General features: G+C 39.6%; 1 protein-coding gene across 4 annotated transcripts in view; it reads left to right on the top strand.

Annotated features, from left to right (window-relative positions):
- EML1 (EMAP like 1) overlaps positions 1-20366 on the top strand; it is a 116401-nt gene that overhangs the window by 49155 nt on the left and 46880 nt on the right. For all 4 annotated transcript variants that reach the window (XM_072337027.1, XM_072337026.1, XM_072337028.1 and 1 more), the window contains exon 2: positions 15582-15764. In XM_072337027.1, the coding sequence (XP_072193128.1) occupies positions 15582-15764 (183 nt within the window). The remainder of the gene's footprint in view (positions 1-15581; positions 15765-20366) is intronic.

The following is a 20366-nucleotide window of genomic DNA, read 5'->3' as shown; positions in this document are numbered from 1 at the left end:
TAGAAGTGATACCCTGCCCCCTCCTTCCCTCTTTTAAATCTTATGCCAGGCTGGTGGTGGAAGGTGAAGCTGTAAAACCACATGCAAGGCAAGAGAGGGGAGAGGCAGGCAGCCACTGCAAGGCTGTAATAAGGACAAAGCATGATTTATAATTTAATTAAAAGTTTGTGTAGGTGGAAAAGTACATGTGGATTGCAAATACAGTTGTTTGGTTACCCACTCAAAGCACAGCAGACTAAGACAGTTCTTTTTTTTTACTGTTGAGATCCCTATATTTCAATATGGAATACTTAGCTCCTATGTTTGCTTTTGTGTGTGTGTAGCTCTGGCCCCTAGAAGCCACAGATCTCAATATTTTATAATTATTCTTATGTTGTTTGCAGTATATGACATCTTAAAAGTCAAATAAGCCCAGGCACATAGGTGCGCTCAGTATTTTTATATGCAGGAATTTTTGTTCTGAATTGCATACTGTGTTTTTATTCTTGTATTTTCCAACTTTATAAATATGTATTTCTTAACATTTCCTATTTCCTTAACAAAGAAATAGAATGAATGATCTCATCTTTATATTGCCTTTCTTGAGAGCGTGCTGTTTTGAGGGGCACACTGATTGGATTATTCCATAGCTTTGCAGGAAAAAGCATATCATCCAGACAGCACAAACTGATCAGTAACAAACAGTCTGTGTGCTGCTGCTGCTGCTCTGCTCTCAGAATCAAGGCTGGGTGATTGTGACTGAAGCATTTCACTTGATAACAGCAGGATCAGCGAAAGGGGAAGAGGGAGATTTACCAGATTTGTACTTTGAGTCTTTCAAAATGAAATGCTCTTGCTGGATCTACCGGTCATCTTTATTGGTCCTGTGTAGGAAGGGCTGGATTAAGTACCTTGAACTGTTGTGTCTCCTGTTTGTTTACTCTTCTTAGATTCCAAAAGGTTGAAGTAAACCTAATGCAGCTCCAATGGTTCTTGCAGAGCTCTGTAGTATTTTCACAAAGCCCAGAAACCATGTGCATGCTGCTGGGTCGTTAACCTTGGTGGCTGTGACTTGGAAGGTTATGAGAGATTTGTGAGCACATTGTTCCAGAAGGGCTTAACTTCAGGGTTTTTTTGTTTTTGTAGTTCTTATTTTAAAAAAATGTTTAGCCTCAGGGAGGCCTCTAAATCTCAGCCTTTTCCTGCCTCCTGAATTTGGCACTTGCTTCTCTTGGTTTAAGTCTCAGGGCATGTGCATAGTGAGCTTTGAAGTAGCTGCTGCCTGATTGAAGCCTCTCTGGAGGCAGGGAGTTGGGTGAGGCAATTTGTGCATCTGACTGTTATTTCTTTCCAGCACGGAGATATTTAACACATTTATTTATTTTATTTTATTTTTAGTAAAAAAACATAGCATTTGAGAATTGCAAAGACTGTATCTTTTCTGGTTTGATTTTAGGAAGTGGATGGAATGTGACATTCAAGGACTAGATTTTTTGTCACAGCCCAGTTTGATGCCCTGTGGGCCACTGACAAATAGTAGGGAAGGCGAGGGAAGATGCACGAGAAAGCAGCTCAAGCTTTTAGATGTCTGTCAGTGTGGGCCTACCTGTTAACTGCCAATCTCCTACTCAGCACAGTGAGCAAATGTTTGTGAAGTCTTTGGTAGTGTGTGTCCCAAACAGCAAATGTGGAAAAAAACCAAAACCATTTCACTTTTCCTAATGGGGCTCCTCAGATGCTATCTCAGCTCTGCATGTGTGTGTTTCCTAAGAAATAAAATACATGTAGGTAACTTTGACTATTCCTAACTTCCCAGTCTGACTTCCTTTAAAATAGTTGTCTTGAGGAATCATAGGATGGTTGGGTTGGAAGGGACCTTTAAGATCATTTAGTTCCAGCCCCTGTTATAAGCAGGAATGCATCCCTCTAGGCCAGGGTGCTCAAAGCCCCATCCAGCCTGGAGGAGTGGATTAAGAGTAGAACAGATATATTGGGATGAAAAAAGAGTATTCCAAACATCAAATATTGGAAATGCGGGAGGGTGTGACAAAGCTGATCTGGTGTGCCCAGCTGTGCTTTGTGGTGCTGGGACTGCTCATACCCTCTGTGATGCATTTGAGCTGCCTGGATCTGGGCTGACTGGGGGATCTGCATCAGAGCTGTTTAACAGCCCTTACTGACCCCTGAGGTGAGCAGTGGAAACAGTTTTTGTAAGCCAATGAAACAAAAAATGCCTTTGTTTTCCTTACCTCTGTGCATTAAGAAAGATTTATCATTAATGTAAAAGTAATTGTAGTTTTCTTAGTAGAAACTTCATTTATTTTATGCAGCGGTGTAAACACCGCTTTTTATTTGCAGTTTATCGTAGTACCTCTTCTTCTGCTACATATCTATTCAGTTTTGCTCAGTATAGAATCATTTGTAATACTAAAATGTTATACCTATATAATAAACTACAAGCATTCTATGCTGGAAGTAGGAATTTTGTGCCTCCCCTCACAAATCAGAGCCTTGTATGGTGGAATTGTTCCTCTTTTGTCCAGTTACTGCTGGGTGGAATTGGTCTGTTGGTTGCATGAGTCACTGTTACCTGTCCTTTAGAGTCTTGTGTCTTTGAGATGTATGCCATGCAATAAATGTTTGTTTATTGCTCATCTGAAGGTAACAGAACTTGCATCTTCTCTGAAATAAAGAATGCAAATGATTCCAGCAGGCAGCTCCAAATGTCTCTTTATCCTCAGTAGCATCTTGCAATTTGCATCAATAGAATTCCCTCTACTGTGGCTGCAGGAGTAGAAACAGGAGGCAGTGAAGTGAGCACAGGCCTTTGAGACTCCTCCTGGGGTAGGTAGGGTGGGGTGCAGTGTTGTTGGTGGGCTTCCTTGGGCCTTTTGTAAGCAGAAAGCTCTGGGAACAAATGAGTGTTGATGACTACCTTTTGCTGATGGTTTCCCCTCCCCTCCCCACCTCCCCCCTAGACATTTTTGACAGACTTCCACATGATAATTAGCTAGTGAAAAGGTGTGGGCTGACAAGGCATTGGATATGAATGATACAGGGCTTCACAGCTTGCTAAAGCAACGTTGTTGTACTGAAGCTACAACTCCCTGAACTGTTGCGTGGAGCTGGGAGGAACTGTATCTATTTGAAATAATCCAGGACTAGCTGGAAGAACTGTGGGCACCTTCATTTCTCTTTCAAGGTAACTTCCTTGTTCAGGTAAATTCTTTATACAGCATGTTATGTGTATAATCTTAGAACTGTGTGCATTAGCTGCCTGTTCAATCCAGTGCCTTATTCACATTCAGATTAAATTTCTAGAATAATCATCTTTTTATTTGTCTGTATACTCTGAACATTATCATTCCTGCCCTTTTTATCTTATTGAGAGCACAGGAAAGAACAGTTGAAGGAGGGATGTTTTTGTAGTTTCTGTTGAGGACAAGGAGGAAAGATGAAGGTAGGTCTTGACTACAGTGTATTTTAGTCTTAAATGGGTCTATTCTGGGTGCTGTGCCTGCTGTGAGCCTAATCTCGTACTTTCCACCTGCACACTGGTTCTCAGCTCCTTCATAAAACAACCAGGGACCCACTCGTTGCTCTGCAGCTGCTCGGAGTTTGCTGCCTGCAGGATCTGCTGCAGGAGGCACTTGCCCGTAGTGTGGGTCGATAACTCCTAAACACACCTCATGAAGGTAATTACATCCCTGCATGTGCTGACTTGAGACATGGGGTGAGCTCTTCCATAAGGAAAGTCAGTAGCAGAAGCAGCTGCCTGCCTTGCAGGGACTTGTCCGGTGGCTTCTCCATCAGCAGTCAGGAGCTGGCTGTGAGTGCCTGGCAATGTTTTGGTTGTTGGTGCGGAGTACCATCTGTATCTCTAATCTCATGTACAGGATATGTTCCTGTAGGTCTGCTTAACATGGTCCTTTGCTGAGATTATATGGAAATAGAGATGTCTCGGGTCTTGCTCTGCTGTAGGCAGTTATCTGTGGGGAAAAAAAGTTCTACCTTGTGGTATGGAGCCATAGCTAGTGCTGCCTTGTTGCTGTCAGCCACTTCTGTGGCTCAAGTAGTAAGCAGATAGAAAGCTTAATACCTATGGAAAAACTAGGAATATTATAAAACTTGTTAAGCTCTTAAAAGTTAGACAGTGGTAGAACTAATGGTGTGTAATGTAGCTTAAAATACAACTCTTATTCGTTTTTTTTTGTTTTTTTTTTTTTTTTTTAATTAAAATTATTTTAAAATATTTGGTCATATTGGAGATAGTGTAGTGACCTGGGGAAGTGAAAGCCTTAGTGATGCTTCCTGCTACTGCCATTGCTTGCTTGATGGTAGCTGGGAATGCTGCTTAATCAATGGGGTTGGTTTTGAAAAGCCATTTAATAAAAACACTGAGGAATTGTGTCACTGGAGCCCACGGAAATGAAGCTTTGGGTTGAGCCTTCTCTCCTGCAGATAGAGCCTGACACATGGGATCTTTTACTAAATGCTAGTATTAAGTATGGGTAATGTGGCACCTTGGTCTGCATATGTTACTAGGAGATTGTTTATTATATTTTTTTTATCTAGCATAACTTTCTTTTTCTGCCTCTCATAAACCTGTTGATTTCCAAGTTCAACATGCTGCTCACCTTACTGCCTCAAATCCAGTTCTCTATTGCATTGAGGCAGCTTACTGTACCTGGGTGTCATCTCGGGTGAATCTGATCACTGAAATAAACTTCACATGTTTGGAGACAGCTGTAATCAACACTGATATAAAAAAACAAAAAGGTTCCTATTTGAATCGTAAATAAAGGCTGTAATGTTTTGCAGTGTCCTGGCATGTTTTGAATTTGCCTTCTGAGGTCATAGACCTCAGGAAAAAGAATAGGGAAGGGAAAGATCAAAGAGGGAGAAGAGGAAAGAATTATGTGTATTTCCAGGTTCATGGGAGAACCATCAAAATATTAAATGGGCTTAATTCAAGTGGCCATACTTGCCCTAGCTTGTGTCTGTGCAACTGAGTACAGAGGTCCAACTGTGGAGCTGAGAAAGCAAAAGAGAACTTTTGTCCTAAGGATGTTAGACTTACAGGCCTGCCTTTGCTAGGAGGTTCTATCTTACCATGGAACTTGGAGTAACCATGAAACTTTGGTAACCACTAAGTGATGAGCTTTATAGGCCATGCTTTTTGTACTTTTTCTTGGCACTGGTGTTTAAGTTCAGTGACATCAAAAGATGGCATTTGGACAAGAATTTGCTCAGCACACCCTCAGCCTATCTAATCTCTTAAGTGGAATACTTAGGGTAGGAGCTCTGACTGCCACCAGGAGGAAATCAGTCCCAGAGAGCCCTTGAGGCAGAGGACGGCCATGTGCCAGGCATAAGGCCTGCTCTCAGCGAAGGGCTCATGTTAGGTTCTCATGCTAACAAATCCAGCTTTGAAGAAAACAAGAATACAAATAGTCTTTGGTATCTATCAGAAGTAAATGGAGGGAAGAGTTAACACCAGCTGAAGGTGAAGAAGGAGAGTATAGGAAGAATTCCAGTCTGTTGTGGGCTTCCTGGCACCTTGCCCCAATCTAAGCAAGAGTGCCACAAGTTCATGCAAGTACTTCTTACAAACTTCAGTCTAACTGGCCATAGTGGATAAAACTCCACATTACTGTGAAAGGCAATACTGAAAAAGATGGGATTTTAAATAAGCCTGAAAATAACTTCCTAAAACTGGAAGACCTTTTCCTTTAATATTTAAATTGTTATTTGTCTTAGTGACAGCCTATAATGAAACCTAATGTTATGCTGCATTAATTTCGGAAACTAAAATATTCAAGAAGCTCAGAGTTCTGAAGAGAAGTCAGAGCAGTGCTTGAAGTGAGGCCATTAGCTGAGAACAAATAAGCAGAGTTTGCAAAAATGATGATTCTGTCTTTGAATTCAATTCAGTTACCCTTTCTGCAAGTGCAGAAAGAATGTTTTATTCTTTTCATGTTATGTTGCTTGGTCTGAGTCCACGGAAAACAATTTGGAAGGATGGCAAGTCTTCAAGAAAAGTAAAAGAAGAGCATTTGACAGAGGGTTGTATTTTATGAATAAAAGCTATTGATTAGAGGCTGATATCTTCCGAGTCTTAATTCTCAAAGAGTTCAGTTATAAAACGTGATGAAACACAAACTATTTCAGATTGGTAGCAGAGGATTTCTAACTATTGATGGTGTCTCAGTTTTGATAGATCTGGTGGCTTGGCAGCTGAGGGATGGATCAGCATAATGGGGATGGATCAGCATAATGGGGATGGATCAGCATAACGGGGAAGGCTCCCCTTGGAGAAGCCAATAGTTGTTTTATTGGCTAATTTCTGAACTTCAAGTGTGTTTTTTAAATGAAACTTTAGCATATATTCTTATAATTTTCAATAAAATGCAGATTATAGAAGTTACAGGTAAAGCCATCAATTGCCTGAGTAAGTGTATCTGTTGCAGTTCTAATATGGAAGTTAGCAAAATGAAGGAACGTATGCTAATATAAGTAGTTGCTTACATGCTTGTATACTGCCATTTCCAGTGTAACTTAAAGGCCGCATTTAATTGCGGATCAGCCAGTGGCTGATGTGTCCTAATGGTCTCCTGCTAGTGGTGATGATCATCTCTTTAGGAAAATAAGCGCACGGATAATATAAGATTGGTCTGCAATGAGCAGTGATGGGCTGTTGTCAGTAACTGTTAAAAGTTTTAAAAGATGTTTTAAATGAGCTCGCTTTCCTTCTGATCTGCCTGGATTGCAAGTTAAAGTACTTTACCCAGGAAGTAGTTGAAGAATCTGGTGGAGGCATTCAGTTTTCCTAAAGACTGTGAAAACGTATTGAAGCATTGATTGCAGCAGCAGTGCTGATAAAGTTTCTAAGAAAATGTATTGCGTGTACTGGTGCATGAAGTTTATTTGCACATGGTTGAAAGCCCATTTAGCAGAAGCAAATCTCGCATCTAGTTTGGGTTTTTTTGCCCAGCAGTGCTAAATACAGTCTCACTAGTGTACGCTGGGTGATGAATTTGAGTTCATCCTTTGCTAGATTTTTGTAAGGTGACTTGAACGTTTAGCAGGAAACAGTGACAGGTCTGACAGAGGCATTGTAGGTGCTCTCACACATTCCACAGTGTGCTTTTGTTCTTCTCCTCAGGCTGTGATAGAGGCGCACCAACCATCACCAAGGATGTAAAACAATAGAACACAGCTATGCTCTGCCTGGCTCTACCTGAGATGCCTCTACCATTATTGTACCCTTTCCTTTCTTTGAGCTCTTGTTATGCTGTGGCTTCAGCTTTGTAACTCTAGGCAGATAATTTGAGATCATTTTCCTCAAACTACTAACCTTGTTTTAATATTAAACTATGGAAGGCCATATATTATTTATTATCTTCACAATGGTTTGCATTATTGTACAGACTTGTCCAGCGCAGCATGGAGCAATGACAATTTGTTCAAGCTTTTCCTATGGATGTGTATGCTTAACAGGGTCAGTACAGTGAGTATGAACTGTAAAACGTTCTATGGATAAACCTTGTTTGAGGAAAAGCCCCTCTAATTTATTGTCAGGCCAAAAAATTCTTCTGGTTTTTCTTTTTTTTCACTTGAGTGGTAGTAACTGGTTGAGTTCCAAATAGCATCTCATCTACCATCTGCTGGGGAGAAACCAGTGAGCTGCTGGTTGTTACAGCTTGTCACCTAGAGGCAGGTCAAGGGCATTTGCTTGTAATTTAGCTGTAGCAAGTGCTGACTTTTTAGCTACAAGGAACTTACTGAGAATTCTCTGTTAAGATAATTTTTTTCTCTCATTTTGTTAATGAATGCAGTGCACCCAGCTCTGAGGTGGTTCTCAATTATGACTGCTGTTGTGGATTATCCTTCTTTCCTGTTCAGCTTCTAATTTTAGGAGGTTGCATTCCTTTTCTTTAGCTTTCTAGTGGTAAGGCTGTAAAGGGACAAGCTCATTCCTCAGTGAATGTTTGGAAATACAGCGATATGCTTTTACAGATATTGGACTACAATAGCTAGCTGTGTCAGAGAACACACCATTCACAGAAATAACCGTCTGTAGTCCATATAAAGAATACACATTTGGATTGCAGTTTTGACAGTGTGCTTTAGATCTGTTCTGCCATAATGAAGATTTAAGCTGTTTTTACTTGGTTCACTTTTCTCATGGATTCCCAGTGCAATTCAAGGCACAGCATTAGGCAGGTGTGTGGGACAGTGTTGTCTTCCTCCCTCCTACGCATACATAACTTCTGAGGACATGGAGCAACTAATCTGGTCTGTTCAGATTACTTGCTGTGAGATGTATCTGATTGTACCCAACTAGGGCATCTCCTTATGATGCTAATCACTCATTAGTACGTTCATTGGAATAGAGATAGAACTGAAAAGTTGTCCTACCTGTTCAGAGTATATGCACGTGTACATATATGAGTTTATAGATGGTATGGCTGTCGGGTTTGAAGATTAGATACAATTTCATGTTCCTTTGAATCAGTTTTTCCATCAAAAAACTATGTTGTTTTCTGTCTTACCTTTTATACGTTTAAAATGCAATTAGAGAATCTCACGTTAAGTCCATTCCCATAGCATTCCGCTGGCAGCAGTTTTGCTTCCCAAAATCACATGTGAAGCAACAGTTTTCCAACTTTAAGTGTAGTTTGTCTGTTTTTTTCCTCAACCACACCAAATAACGAGATTAAATAGGATAACATTATTTCAGGCTTTAAATCCACTTGCTTTTCACAGCGGAAAGCTCTAATCTGGTCAAATCAGGGTCTAGCAAAGCAGTCTGGTATGTGCCAGACTTTGGAATAAGCTGTTGCGCATATGTGTTGTCATTGTCCTTCAGAGACAAGTCTGGAGAGCTGCTGCTGTGTTTCAGGTATGGTATAAAGTTTTGCTTTAGAAAATTGGATGTAGGGAAGATGGTCTGTGTGATACTATCGACAGTGATCCTTTAAACAAAGGAGCTTGGTATTGTGTTGTCAAAGGAAACTGAACTGCTGTTTTATTTTGCATTGTTCTCTTGCACAGAGAGCCTTTTGGTCTGTGAATAACTGCTGACATTATTCCATAGAAGCAGCCACCAGAATGTTTGGGACTTCCCAGATCCTGAACCTAAGCCTGGCAACTCTGTCGCTGCATTCCACTATTTAAGTACCGCAATGATTTGCTCATTTTCATTTTGCAAGTTGTTTTCTTTTTAATCCTTGGATTTTGGTGGTTGTTTTTCTTCTTAATTCTCTTTCTAGTGCTCTGGTGTTTTCAGTTCAGCCAGAGTGTATTGATCAGAAATGTTGTTTGGCTGATGCTGGTGCCCCAGACTCAAAGATGTGTTCAATGAACCAAAAAGGGAGGGCAGGGTTTTTAAAGAAGCAGAAGATGCTGATCTTACAGGAATCTGTTTTCTGCACTGTTAGCTTCAAGCTAAACAGGGTGAGTTCAGAGGGGTGGAGAGAGATCATTAAAAACCAGTGTTAGCTTGACTTAAGGAGCCTGCAGAAAATAGTTCCAGTAACTTGGCTGGCATATGAGATCTCTGTGATGGTGTGGGCAGGAGAAGGGGAGGTTACCAAACGTGTAGCCAAGTGACATGTGCAGCATCTGACGCTTCTGTGGATTTGGTGAAGTCTGAAAACAGGAAATTTGTCAAGAATTGCAACATCTTTGGTATTTCTTTCTGCTATACTGGGTCCAAATCAGTTTGCAGTTCTCTCTATCTGCGCTGAGCAGCAGGGTGTGCACTGGCATCTCAGGCAGCTGGGCAGCTCCTACCTTCACACACATGCTTGGCTGCGTGTCAGAGGAGGGCTCTTCATCCCCGTGCGTATTTCATAAGGCTGTAGTGGTGCTGAAGTTATTAGTGATGTCTGAGCAATGTAAATGACTGGAGCAATTAATTTAGAGGTAAAGACATTGATGTACTTGCTGGTATTTTGGAGAGCCTAGCTACCAGCTGAGCTCATTTCAGACTTGCTGGCATGGTCTACATTTTTGTGCTAGAAAGGCATCTGTATGGGAGATGCTGCCTTTTCTCTACTGTCCTTTGCCACAGTTTCCATTGTTTGGGTTATGTTTTAACTTTTGCTGAAGGCCTCTGCTGGAAATTGCTGTCCCTAGAAGACTTGGATTTTCTTTTCTAATATTCTGCAATGAGTCTAAATTTAAGGACAGCTTTGGTCAGAAGTATGAGATGCTTCTTTTAGTGAGCACTTAGTAGTGTTGGACTGCACCTGTACTGTGCTAGGTTCTTTGGAAACATAGAAGAACAAAACAGAGAAGTATATGATGTACTTCCAAAACAACTTGATCCTGTTAATTGGTACTCTGAAGAGACAGCATAAATTGAATCAACTCAGATTTGTTTGCCAGTCAGACTCAGTATCTAGTGTTTCCATTACTTTATCTGCTGCTACAGTCTGAGCTGGACAAGGTAGTCTCAGAATTAGTGTCTGTGTGAGGCAAAGGTGAAATATATTTGTTTAATGAAGTAGTTCTTATGGGGAAAAATGCCAAGTCTGTTTTAATTTTAGCTTTTTAATATTTCTGTTGAACAATGTGTGGAAAATAAGTGAATACATACACAGCTTACTCATCTCGAAAATCAATGGACATTTGGCAATGAAAAAAATAGATTCAGATAGTTTCCTTTTATTTAATGCTTTTCTGATGTTATTGGTGATGTTATTGTCATTGCTGGCTTTATTTTTCCTCTCCACCTTCCCCTCCCACCCCCCCCTATCCCCCACAAAAAGAACACTCCAAAAAAGCAAAATGCTATTAATTCTTTGAGATCCTTTATTTCCTACGTATCTAATTTACAATTCAGATTTAGGTTTTCCATCAGAAAATAGCCTGCATTTTAGTATGCTTGCCTCTAACTAGCAGTGTAAGTATGCCATTCTGCTTTTCCTTATATACAGTTAAGAAATCTTTAAATCATTCTTACTTGTAAACAGTGTGCACATCCTTTTGTTGGCTGTACTTCAGATGTTTCCTCACATTTGGCAAAGTACAAGTAATAAATTGCTGAAAAACTGGAAGATACTCTGGAAGCAGATTATTCATCTGACTCAGTATTGTCTTTTATTTTGCCACAAGAAATCTTTCCAATCTATGAGATCATGGATTAGCTGGTTGGAAAATTTAAAGAGCAGCACAAAGAACATTGCCTTTTTTTCTGCTGTATTCACTTTGAAACCTGCAGAATCTCAGCAAGGCTTAAATGATGAGTGATTGTTCTTTCCATACATTAATATGAATGTGTATTATGGATTATAACCAAGCATATGAACTGATACTTTCTTCTTTTATTTAATTCTGGACATTACGTATGACATTAATCTCATGGGCTGGTGATCCAGGCTTGCTTTACAATCCACAGAAATACAAGAACACTTGTAAAATGCGATTTCACTTCAGATTTCTAATTCAAGGGATATAAATTTAAACTTTATAAATCTAATTTTAAAGGCAAGTTTCTTCTTTCTATTCCTATTTTTTCTACTATTTCTTCCAATTTTCCTCCCTTGAAAAGAAGCAGTGATCAATTCTAGCATCCTTTCATAGAATTGTTAAGGTCAGAAAAGACCTGTAAGATTATTTAGGCCAACCCTTGACCCTTCACCACCATACCCACTTAAATCAGTGCTACCCACTTGGGTGATGTGATGTTTGTGCATGGCTGAAAATGGTGATGGTGAACACTGGCTGTATTGTAATGCATCACCAAAGTGCTTACGGTGTGTGGCCTCCTTCATGCACCTTTCAAGATAGTGAACAGCTGTGGATTTTATGAGGGATGAGGGAAAGACATTAAATGTACTGGCACTGTTAAAAAGTAGCTACGTTTACTGAACTTATGGTCACAAAAAGTAACATATTGACACAATTGTGTTCTTAGAGTAGCGTAAAACCACACAGTAAAGCTGCACATTACTACTGTGTATTTCTATCAATCTGGATTTTTCTTTAAATGCTTTGTGTTTTCTTAGATCCATATGAAGTATTTTGAGGATCTTTACATCATTACCACAAAGTGTCTTTCTCTTGGTGGCTGTAACTGAGCTGTAAAGCCAAACATGTAACCCAGCATTGGGACAACATGTGTGGACACTGAGTGGAAAGGTGGCCTCCAGCAAAGCATCCCAGTGCAGACCCACTTGCTGCCTGTTGGCACTGAACCTTTCTCAGCCCCCCTTCTGTTTCTGTCACAGCCTCTTTGGAGATAGCTACTTCAGGATGTGTGTTTTTACATGGGAGAAAATGTGGAATAAAGTGCTATGAAGCTTGTAGCTGCTTTATATTTAATATTGGCTTTGGAATGATAATCATGAAATCATAGAATGACTTAGGTTGGAAGGGACCTTAAAGCTCATTTATTTCTATCCTGTGGTTGTGGGCTGGCTGCCACCCACCAGCTCAGGCTGCCCAGGGCCCCATCCAAGCCAGCCTTGGGCACCTCCAGGGATGGGGCACCCTCTGGGCAGCAATACCAGCATCTCACTGCCTTCTGAGAAGAGGTGGTGCTACTCAGTGTGTACCACGTGACAAATATTATTACAAAATTGACGTATTCCCCCTGCTCTTTGCTTATATGCTCCAGAGGCAAATCACAAAGTAGGACTACAATACAGCTTTTGTGAGCAGAGAGGAGTAACATCTGTTACAACCTCTGTGGTGGTTATTTGGTTAGGTAATTTTAATTAGTATTTCTCTTGTTTTGGTACCACAACACATTGCTTATCTGCTTGCATTTCAGTTGTAACAATTGCTTGCCGTTCCCTGATCTGGAGATCTCAACTGTGGGAACATTCCAGCCTCTCCTTGCAGATTTTGGAGCTCATGCTTGTGAATACTGCGGTGCTTTGCTTTCTCCAGAAATGTAGCTCTGTTATATCCCATACGTCTTACTGGTATATTTATGCAGATATGAAGCAAGGTCAAATGTGGTCAGGCTCTCGCACATCTCGTCTTCAACTGTAATCTTACTGAAAGTTGCTAGAGGTTCTGTTCTTTCCTGCGTACTTGGAAGGGCTCTGGATCCTGTAAGGTAGCGGACACCAAAAAAAAAAGGCAAGTTGAGGCTGCAGCAGGAATGAGAGTTCCATTTCTGAGGAGTGGGAGGAACAGTGATGAGGAGGCACAGATAGGCTGTGTCCAGAGGAAGGGCTTGGTTATTGCTTTTTGTTAGCAAGGATGCATGGAGAAGAGTCACAGTGACAGCTGGGAAGAGGGGAAAGAAGAGAGAGATGTATGTTGTAATAAAAATCACTCCCACTGATAATTTTTTTTTTTAAGGGGCTGTAAATAAAAATGCTGCTGATTTACTGCTTGAAGATTTATGTTTAAGCAAAACTATTGTTTCTTTACACTTTGAAATGAATCTGATACTTTAATGAGAATGTTTCTTCTGTAACACCAGGGGCAGTCCATTTTATCACCAGCAAATTTCTCCTCGAGTTTTCTTCTCATCTTGAAAACTTGCTATTTTTCTCTGAGTTCAGAAGAAAATATACCATGCCATATTGAATTCAGCCGAATGGCTGAAGTTTGAATTTGGCTTGTATTGGTTAAATGAAGTTTTAGATTCAGTTGCCTATTGTCCAGTATGCTAATCCATGTTATTTCCAGCTGAGTTAAAGTGTAAAGTCATTAGAGCAGCATGGGCCTTTTGTTTGTACAAGGAAAGGTTAAGTTCTACAGGCAGCTCATACTGCTGCCAGCATGTCTGCTAATCTTATTTTTGGGATTAATTACCTGCAACAGCTGCAGCTCGGAGTTCTGCACCGAGCAGAATTGTGACTATGCCAAAATGTGGAGAGCATTTAGGCTGTCTCAAAGGGAAACTTTTCCAGCGTTTTTCAGGAGTTCTCTTATAGTTTGTCAGAACTGGATGCTCACATTTAGGCTGTGAACGCAACGGTGAAAGCTTTAATAGGCTAATGCTGATATTTTAAATATGCTCTGAAGCTTTTGTGAAGAATTAACAAGCAACTTAAGCTATATTTGCCTGTAACTAATAATGGGTGTTCCGTATTGTTATAGCATTAAAGTTGTTTCCAAGTCAGTTTTGGTAACCACAGATAGATGCTGAGGGTGTGAGAAGTACGTGAGCCAAAAAGCAGCAGTTAGGAACCAACTTGTGTTTGATTGGATTGGAAATAAATAGAGCTTTTCATTTTAAATACATTTTTTCCCCCCAGATTTTTTTGATTAACAGTTCATATGTATGAAGTTCTTTGGACATGCCTTTAAATGCATTCAGAAGTTGAAACTGTTATTTTCCTGTTTGAAGGACTTTGTTTTAAAATTCAACACTAGTTATTAGACACAAGCCACTGAACTTTCATTTTATGCCTTTGTACGTTTGAAGTGAAAACATCTGGTCTGGAATGAGGAAAATCAAGTACAGAAGAAATGAAAGCATATAGTACCTTCTTCATAAAGAGACTGGCTTCAACAAGTGAGTGGAAGAAATGTATGTAGTAGATACTTGTGAGGAGTGAGGCAGAAAAAAGTTGATTGTAGGTGGTAATTTAAATACCATTTTTAAAATAAAATATAACTTACTCGATATTCAAACGAAAGCTATAATCTCATAATCACTAGACTATTATTACTTAAAATTGTGAAGTAAGTTAATACTAATTCCCTTTAGTTTTCAAATCTAGCTAGTTAAATAAACCTTTTAAGGTCCTCCTTTTAAAAGATGCATTTTCTTTTTCCCCTAGTAGATATCAACTTGGACATCTTTGACATTGTTCTTTCTATTTTTTTTTTCCTTTTTTTCCCCTAATTTAATATGTAAAAAATTACAGTGTTCTATTTGATATGAAATGGAGTGGAACAAAAGTACTCATTTAGGAAAAATATTCTTGTTGCTAGTTTGGAGTGGAAAGAATGTGTAGCCCTCATCAGTGAGCTGCAGGCTTTAAGATTCTGTGGGTTTGCTTCCAAATAATGGGTGAATTGTATACAAAGTAATGACCCTTTCTGAAATGAGAAGATTAAGAGTACGATTCTGGAATAACTCTGAATTTACTTATTGTTTCTATTTTGGCCAGAAGGAATGTTTTCATAACATTGTTCATGTAAATTGGGTTTTACGATATGGGATTAACATATTTCTTCAGTTGATGGAAGGTGCTTGTAAAATTGAATCTATCTGTTGCTCATGTGTCTATTACGTAGGTTCTATTACTTATGGGAAAGAAAAATCTAGGAGGGTGTACAGAAAATAAAAATTTAACTCTTTGTCTAAATGATTGCCAATACCTGGAAGTTGTATAAAGTAGGATATTGAATGATGATTGCTCCAAACTCCAGTTCAGAACACAGTGGATAACTGATAGTGGGATTAGCAGCAAGCAATCCAGAAACCAACCTTAGTTATCTCATCATACTTCTTTCTGATTGTTGTTACAGAATTCACATCTCTGCCTTTTAGTCACTTGTAGGCTCTCTTCCTTAAGAGGTCATCAGATCTGAGTAAAAACCTTACCAACAGGCATTTGTCCAAGCTATTCCTTTATGATTATGCATGTAGGTAATACCGCTTTTTCTGCTCCTTTGCATAGATGACAGTGCCTCTGCTGCAAGCAGTATGGAGGTGACGGATCGCATTGCCTCTCTGGAGCAACGTGTCCAGATGCAAGAAGATGACATCCAGCTGCTAAAATCTGCCCTTGCTGATGTGGTTCGACGCTTGAATATTACAGAGGAACAACAGGCCATGCAAAACAAGAAAGGACCTACCAAAGGTTGGCATTTCAGATATTTGTAAAATGGGTAGTTCAGTTCAAAGAGTGTTTTGTATGTACTAGTTTATTGTTTAGATCTTTCCAGTGGTCAAAGTCAACATCTTGAAACTCAAACAGCTGGAAATCTGACCTATCAAAAAGAACGTGTACAAGTCTAAATTGTTAAACCTGTGAGTCTTCTAAAGTCCTCATGAACCAGTGAAGAGTTTCCATATTGCTACAAATTCCTGACTTATTAAAATTAATTCATGAAGTCTCTGGTGAATGTTTCATAATAACTAGTACTGAATGTTGCATATTCTATTTGTGAAATTGCTAAGTTTTTTGGCTGGGGGGAAGGGGAAACAGTTCAAACAAAATTTAATTTTAATTCAGTTTAAAATGGTGTAGGCATAACCAAAATCAGAACTTTGAGCTAGCTTAGTGGTGATCTGACCAGCAGGATGTTGCTTCGCTAGTTGCTCAGGTTCAAATGAAAAGTACAGCCAACTTTGGTGCCTCAATCCGTTACAGAATAACAGATCAAGATTCCAGATGTGGTAGATGTTGCAACTCTGTGTTATACGAATGTTGCAGGGCACTCTCAACCTGATCCTTTCCCCACAAGAACAGGTTGATCTGTGTGTGCATCAGAAAAGCCTGGATATCCAGCGCTTCACTGTAGCAAGTGCTTACTAGAATCCCACTGATGTTACATGCTGTCATCTCTGTGTGTAAAAACATAGGAAAGAAAGTGCTCATTACAAGCTTAGTGGGAATTTTTTAGTAAATACTTTTGGGTAGTCCTGGGAATAAGAGTGATGACAACCTACATGTGGAAAGTCTGTGTAGAACAGACTTCATAGAATGGCTTAAGTTGGAATGGACCTTAAAGATTATTTAGTTCCAACCCCCTGTCATGGCTAGGGTTGCCTCCCACTAGATCAGGCTGCCCAGGGCCCCATTCAATCAGACTTTGAATGCCTCCAAGGATGGAGCATCCACAGCCTCTCTGGGTAGCCTGTTCCAGCACCTTACACCCTTTGAGTAAAAAATTTCTTCTGAACATCTCAATCTAATTGTCTCTTCTTTTAGTTTAAAGCAGTTCTTCCTTGTCCTATTGCTATTAAACCACGTTGGTCCCCCTGGTGTTTGCAAGCTGCCTTCAAGTACTGGAAGGGTTCTATGGAGTCTCCCAGGAGGCTTCTCTTCTCCAAGCTAAACAAGCCCAAGTCCCTCTGCCTTTCTTCAAAGGAGAGGTTACCCAGCCCTGGCATCATCTCCTCTGCACCCGTGTCCTTCCTTTACGGGGGGCCCTAGGCCTGGACACAATATTCCAAGTGGTGCCTCACAAGGGCAGGGCAGAGGGGGGGAAAAAGACAGCAGAACACCATTTAGATTGCTCCAAGGAATTTCAATTCAATATTCTTTCTGAAAGCCTGATAGAAGCACTGAGTCCTGGATGTCAGTAGCCTGCAGGGCCTGATGCTCAAGGTGCATTTATGAACCCTTTGTATCAATGGATCTGTAAAGCTCTTCTCCTTCAGAAGAAAGGTAGCAGCTTACCACATCATTAGGAGTGCACATCTGGAACCTCATGGGATCCCATCTGTGTCCCATTGTCCCTTTGACCTTCCTGTAGCAGAAACTGCCAGTGCACAAACAGGTTTGCACTAGAATCTTTGGGCCATATCAGAGCAAAGCACAATACACAAACTCATATTCCCTCACAAGGCGAAGGCATTTTTTGGTATCCATTAGCAGAAGATGCTCATGGTCTCTCTACTGTTTAAATTCTTTGGGGGGTCCTGGCATGTGTTAATACAAATTAAACTTTGAATTCATGTTGAAGGGTCATGTTTAATAATATATTCCTACTTTTTTTTGTGGGGGGTGGGAGGAGGGGGATGGAAATTGTTTGATCCTTGCTATGTATTTATGATGGATATTTACTTTTAGTCATTGCTTTAACAGAATATGTAAAAACTACTTGGCTTTCTGAACTGAGATCTCAAGTTTGTTTAATGGAAATGGGGAAAAGAGAAGTGGACAGAATTCTAGAACCAGATTAGCTCACTGTTGATGACACTGCTTGTTGGATAGAATATACAGTAAATGTCTGTGATCTTGTTCTCCCATTCCCTTCCCTCTGTGTTGTATTCTCCTCATTCTGAATTTGTTAGTCTTAATGGGAAAAACAAAAAGTTGAATGTTACTGATGATAATTCCCATTAGAACAAAATGTTCCACAAAATGTGGTAGTACAAGAGATGAAGTGACTTTATGTTGCCTTTAAAATAGATCTTATGTGATGTGTGAAGGAAATAAAGTTTAATTATTATTTCTGGATAGTAACCAGATCAATTCTTGCCTGCTGACTTTGCTTAGCAAAATACAGAGCCACATTTTCATGGATTTTGTGAACAATTGAGTTCTAAATCAGGAAATGTTTTCTTAGTTATGGCAGAAATTCAAAGCCATAGTTCAGCATACATTCAAGAGAAGCTTTTATAAGCTGATATTTCTGCCCTTCTATGGCTTATTTTTTTAATGTGTTTGTGGCATAAGTACATCTCTGGGTGTGAAATTACACTATAAGAAGCTTTACATGTGGTAATGTAAATAGGGTTTGATAAAAGCCATCATACAAATTACTGAAATGAATCTTAGTAATTGCTAAATAAATTCACTCAATTTCTTTAATTTTATTATATACCTGTTGTACCATCGTTGTATGGTCAGCCTTATTAAACATATTTTATTACACAAAACCGAATGTGAAGTATCCTGATTGTTTCTTCCAGCTGTTATGTCAAGGATGATGCATTTCTGTGATAACCTGTTTTTTCTATAGTTAGGCACAGCTACTTCATAAAAGACTTAGCCCAGAAGGCCAAGTTCCATTTCAGTACTGTAATTCAGAAAAGCATTTCAGTGGCCTCCTGTGGGGCCTGCTTGGACATGATGAAACTGGGACTGTGGCTTCTTGTGTCATCATGTGGGCTGAGTGGCACTTGATCTACTTTCTTCTTATTGATTATTTAATGACTAGTTCCACATTTACAGTTTTAAAAAGTGGAAATTGATCTCACAGTGTTATAAAATCTTATCCACTGTTGTTTGAAACATACGATGTGATCTTTCTTTTGTTTCCTCTGTGGCCTTTGATTAAGGTGTGTGTGAACTGTGGGAAGGTTCTTATCCTTGAAAGAGAAATTGAATCCCCACTGTTCTGTTTAAAGTCTGAAATAAGAAAATTCATGGGATGGAGAACTCAATTTTCTGAATACTTCATAAGTGAAATTGGCTTAAAGATTTCAAGTGTAAGGCTAGCAAAGAAGTAATGTAGGAAAGCTTAAGCTTGTTTTCAGTCTCTCTGCACCTTCTTGTTCTAGACTTGAGCTAGGCAGCTTAAAAACAGTATATGTTATAGACACAGAGCTGCTTATCTTCTGTTTGTGGAGCTCCTTCACCAATGTGGCTTTTTTTCTTCCTTATTTGATTCAGCTACTTTGTGGAGTTCAATATGCTTCCTGCCTTTATTTTACTCTTGTTTGTTATTCTTTCCTTTTATAATTATTGGTTTGTTTGTAAACTTAATGGCCCTATTAATCCATAGATCAGAGTATGATTAAAAAAGCTGCTGCTGAGGCTGGTAAACATGTCAGTGCTGCTACCACAGGTAAGACCTCGAAGCAACAGAACTTCCCAAATAAATGTTACTGACAAAGCAGTAACCTGAGTGTGTTTGAGTTACTGACATCCACTGCTTCTAACAGTTAATGATGTGTTTGTGGTTGTTTGACTGTTGCGTTAATTACCACTGGTGTGAAATAGCTTTGTAAATAAAACTAAATTGCTCCAGAATAAGTAGCGGAATAAGTAAATGATTTGTAGCTTTTCTATGTGCTATATAAGAATTTTGTGTTGTTGCTTTCAACATTATCTGCTCAGGGGGCTCAATCTTTAAATCTCCAGCTCTAGAAATGTGGATTCTCAGTTTGGTTTGGATTTAGAGCAAAAACCTTTGACTATCAAAAGTTACAGGGGTTGTTGCTGGCTCCTGCTAGTTTCAGTTTCATAGGGCTAAAAGAATAAACCAGTGCCCATTGGAATTCACTTCAACTTCCCTTTAAGAAGTATTTTCATATGACAACAAAGAAGAAATATTTTACTTGTTTAACTTCAGTTATTATTCTAATTTGTGATCTCAGAGCTTCATGAAAGTGTTGTGAACTGCAGTGATTGTGTCAGGAAACAAGTGTGCAACTGCTATGCCATGATTCTATAATGTACAACAGAATCTGCTTTGTATGTTAGTTATATAATAAACATGCATTAAAGCATAATTAGTACGTTTCAGCAATTGGGTAGGAGTCATAGTAGAGCAAAATACTGTAGAAGTAAATAGAATCATGATATCTCTTTCCTTAAATGTGAGAAGCTGAAGTACAGTAAGTTTCAGCTGTTTTGCAGTGCCACTTGTTGTGGGTTGACCCTGGCAGGCAGTGGAGTTCCCCACAGCCTCTCACTCTTCCCCAGTGGGACAGGACTGGAAAAGTGAAAACCAGAAAGCTCCTGGGCTGAGATACCTACAGTTTGGTAGGTGAAGCAAAGCTATGC

Source organism: Excalfactoria chinensis, chromosome 5 (genome assembly GCF_039878825.1).
Source record: "Excalfactoria chinensis isolate bCotChi1 chromosome 5, bCotChi1.hap2, whole genome shotgun sequence".
Lineage (NCBI taxonomy): Eukaryota > Metazoa > Chordata > Aves > Galliformes > Phasianidae > Excalfactoria > Excalfactoria chinensis.
This window is presented reverse-complemented; position numbering and strand designations above follow the sequence as displayed.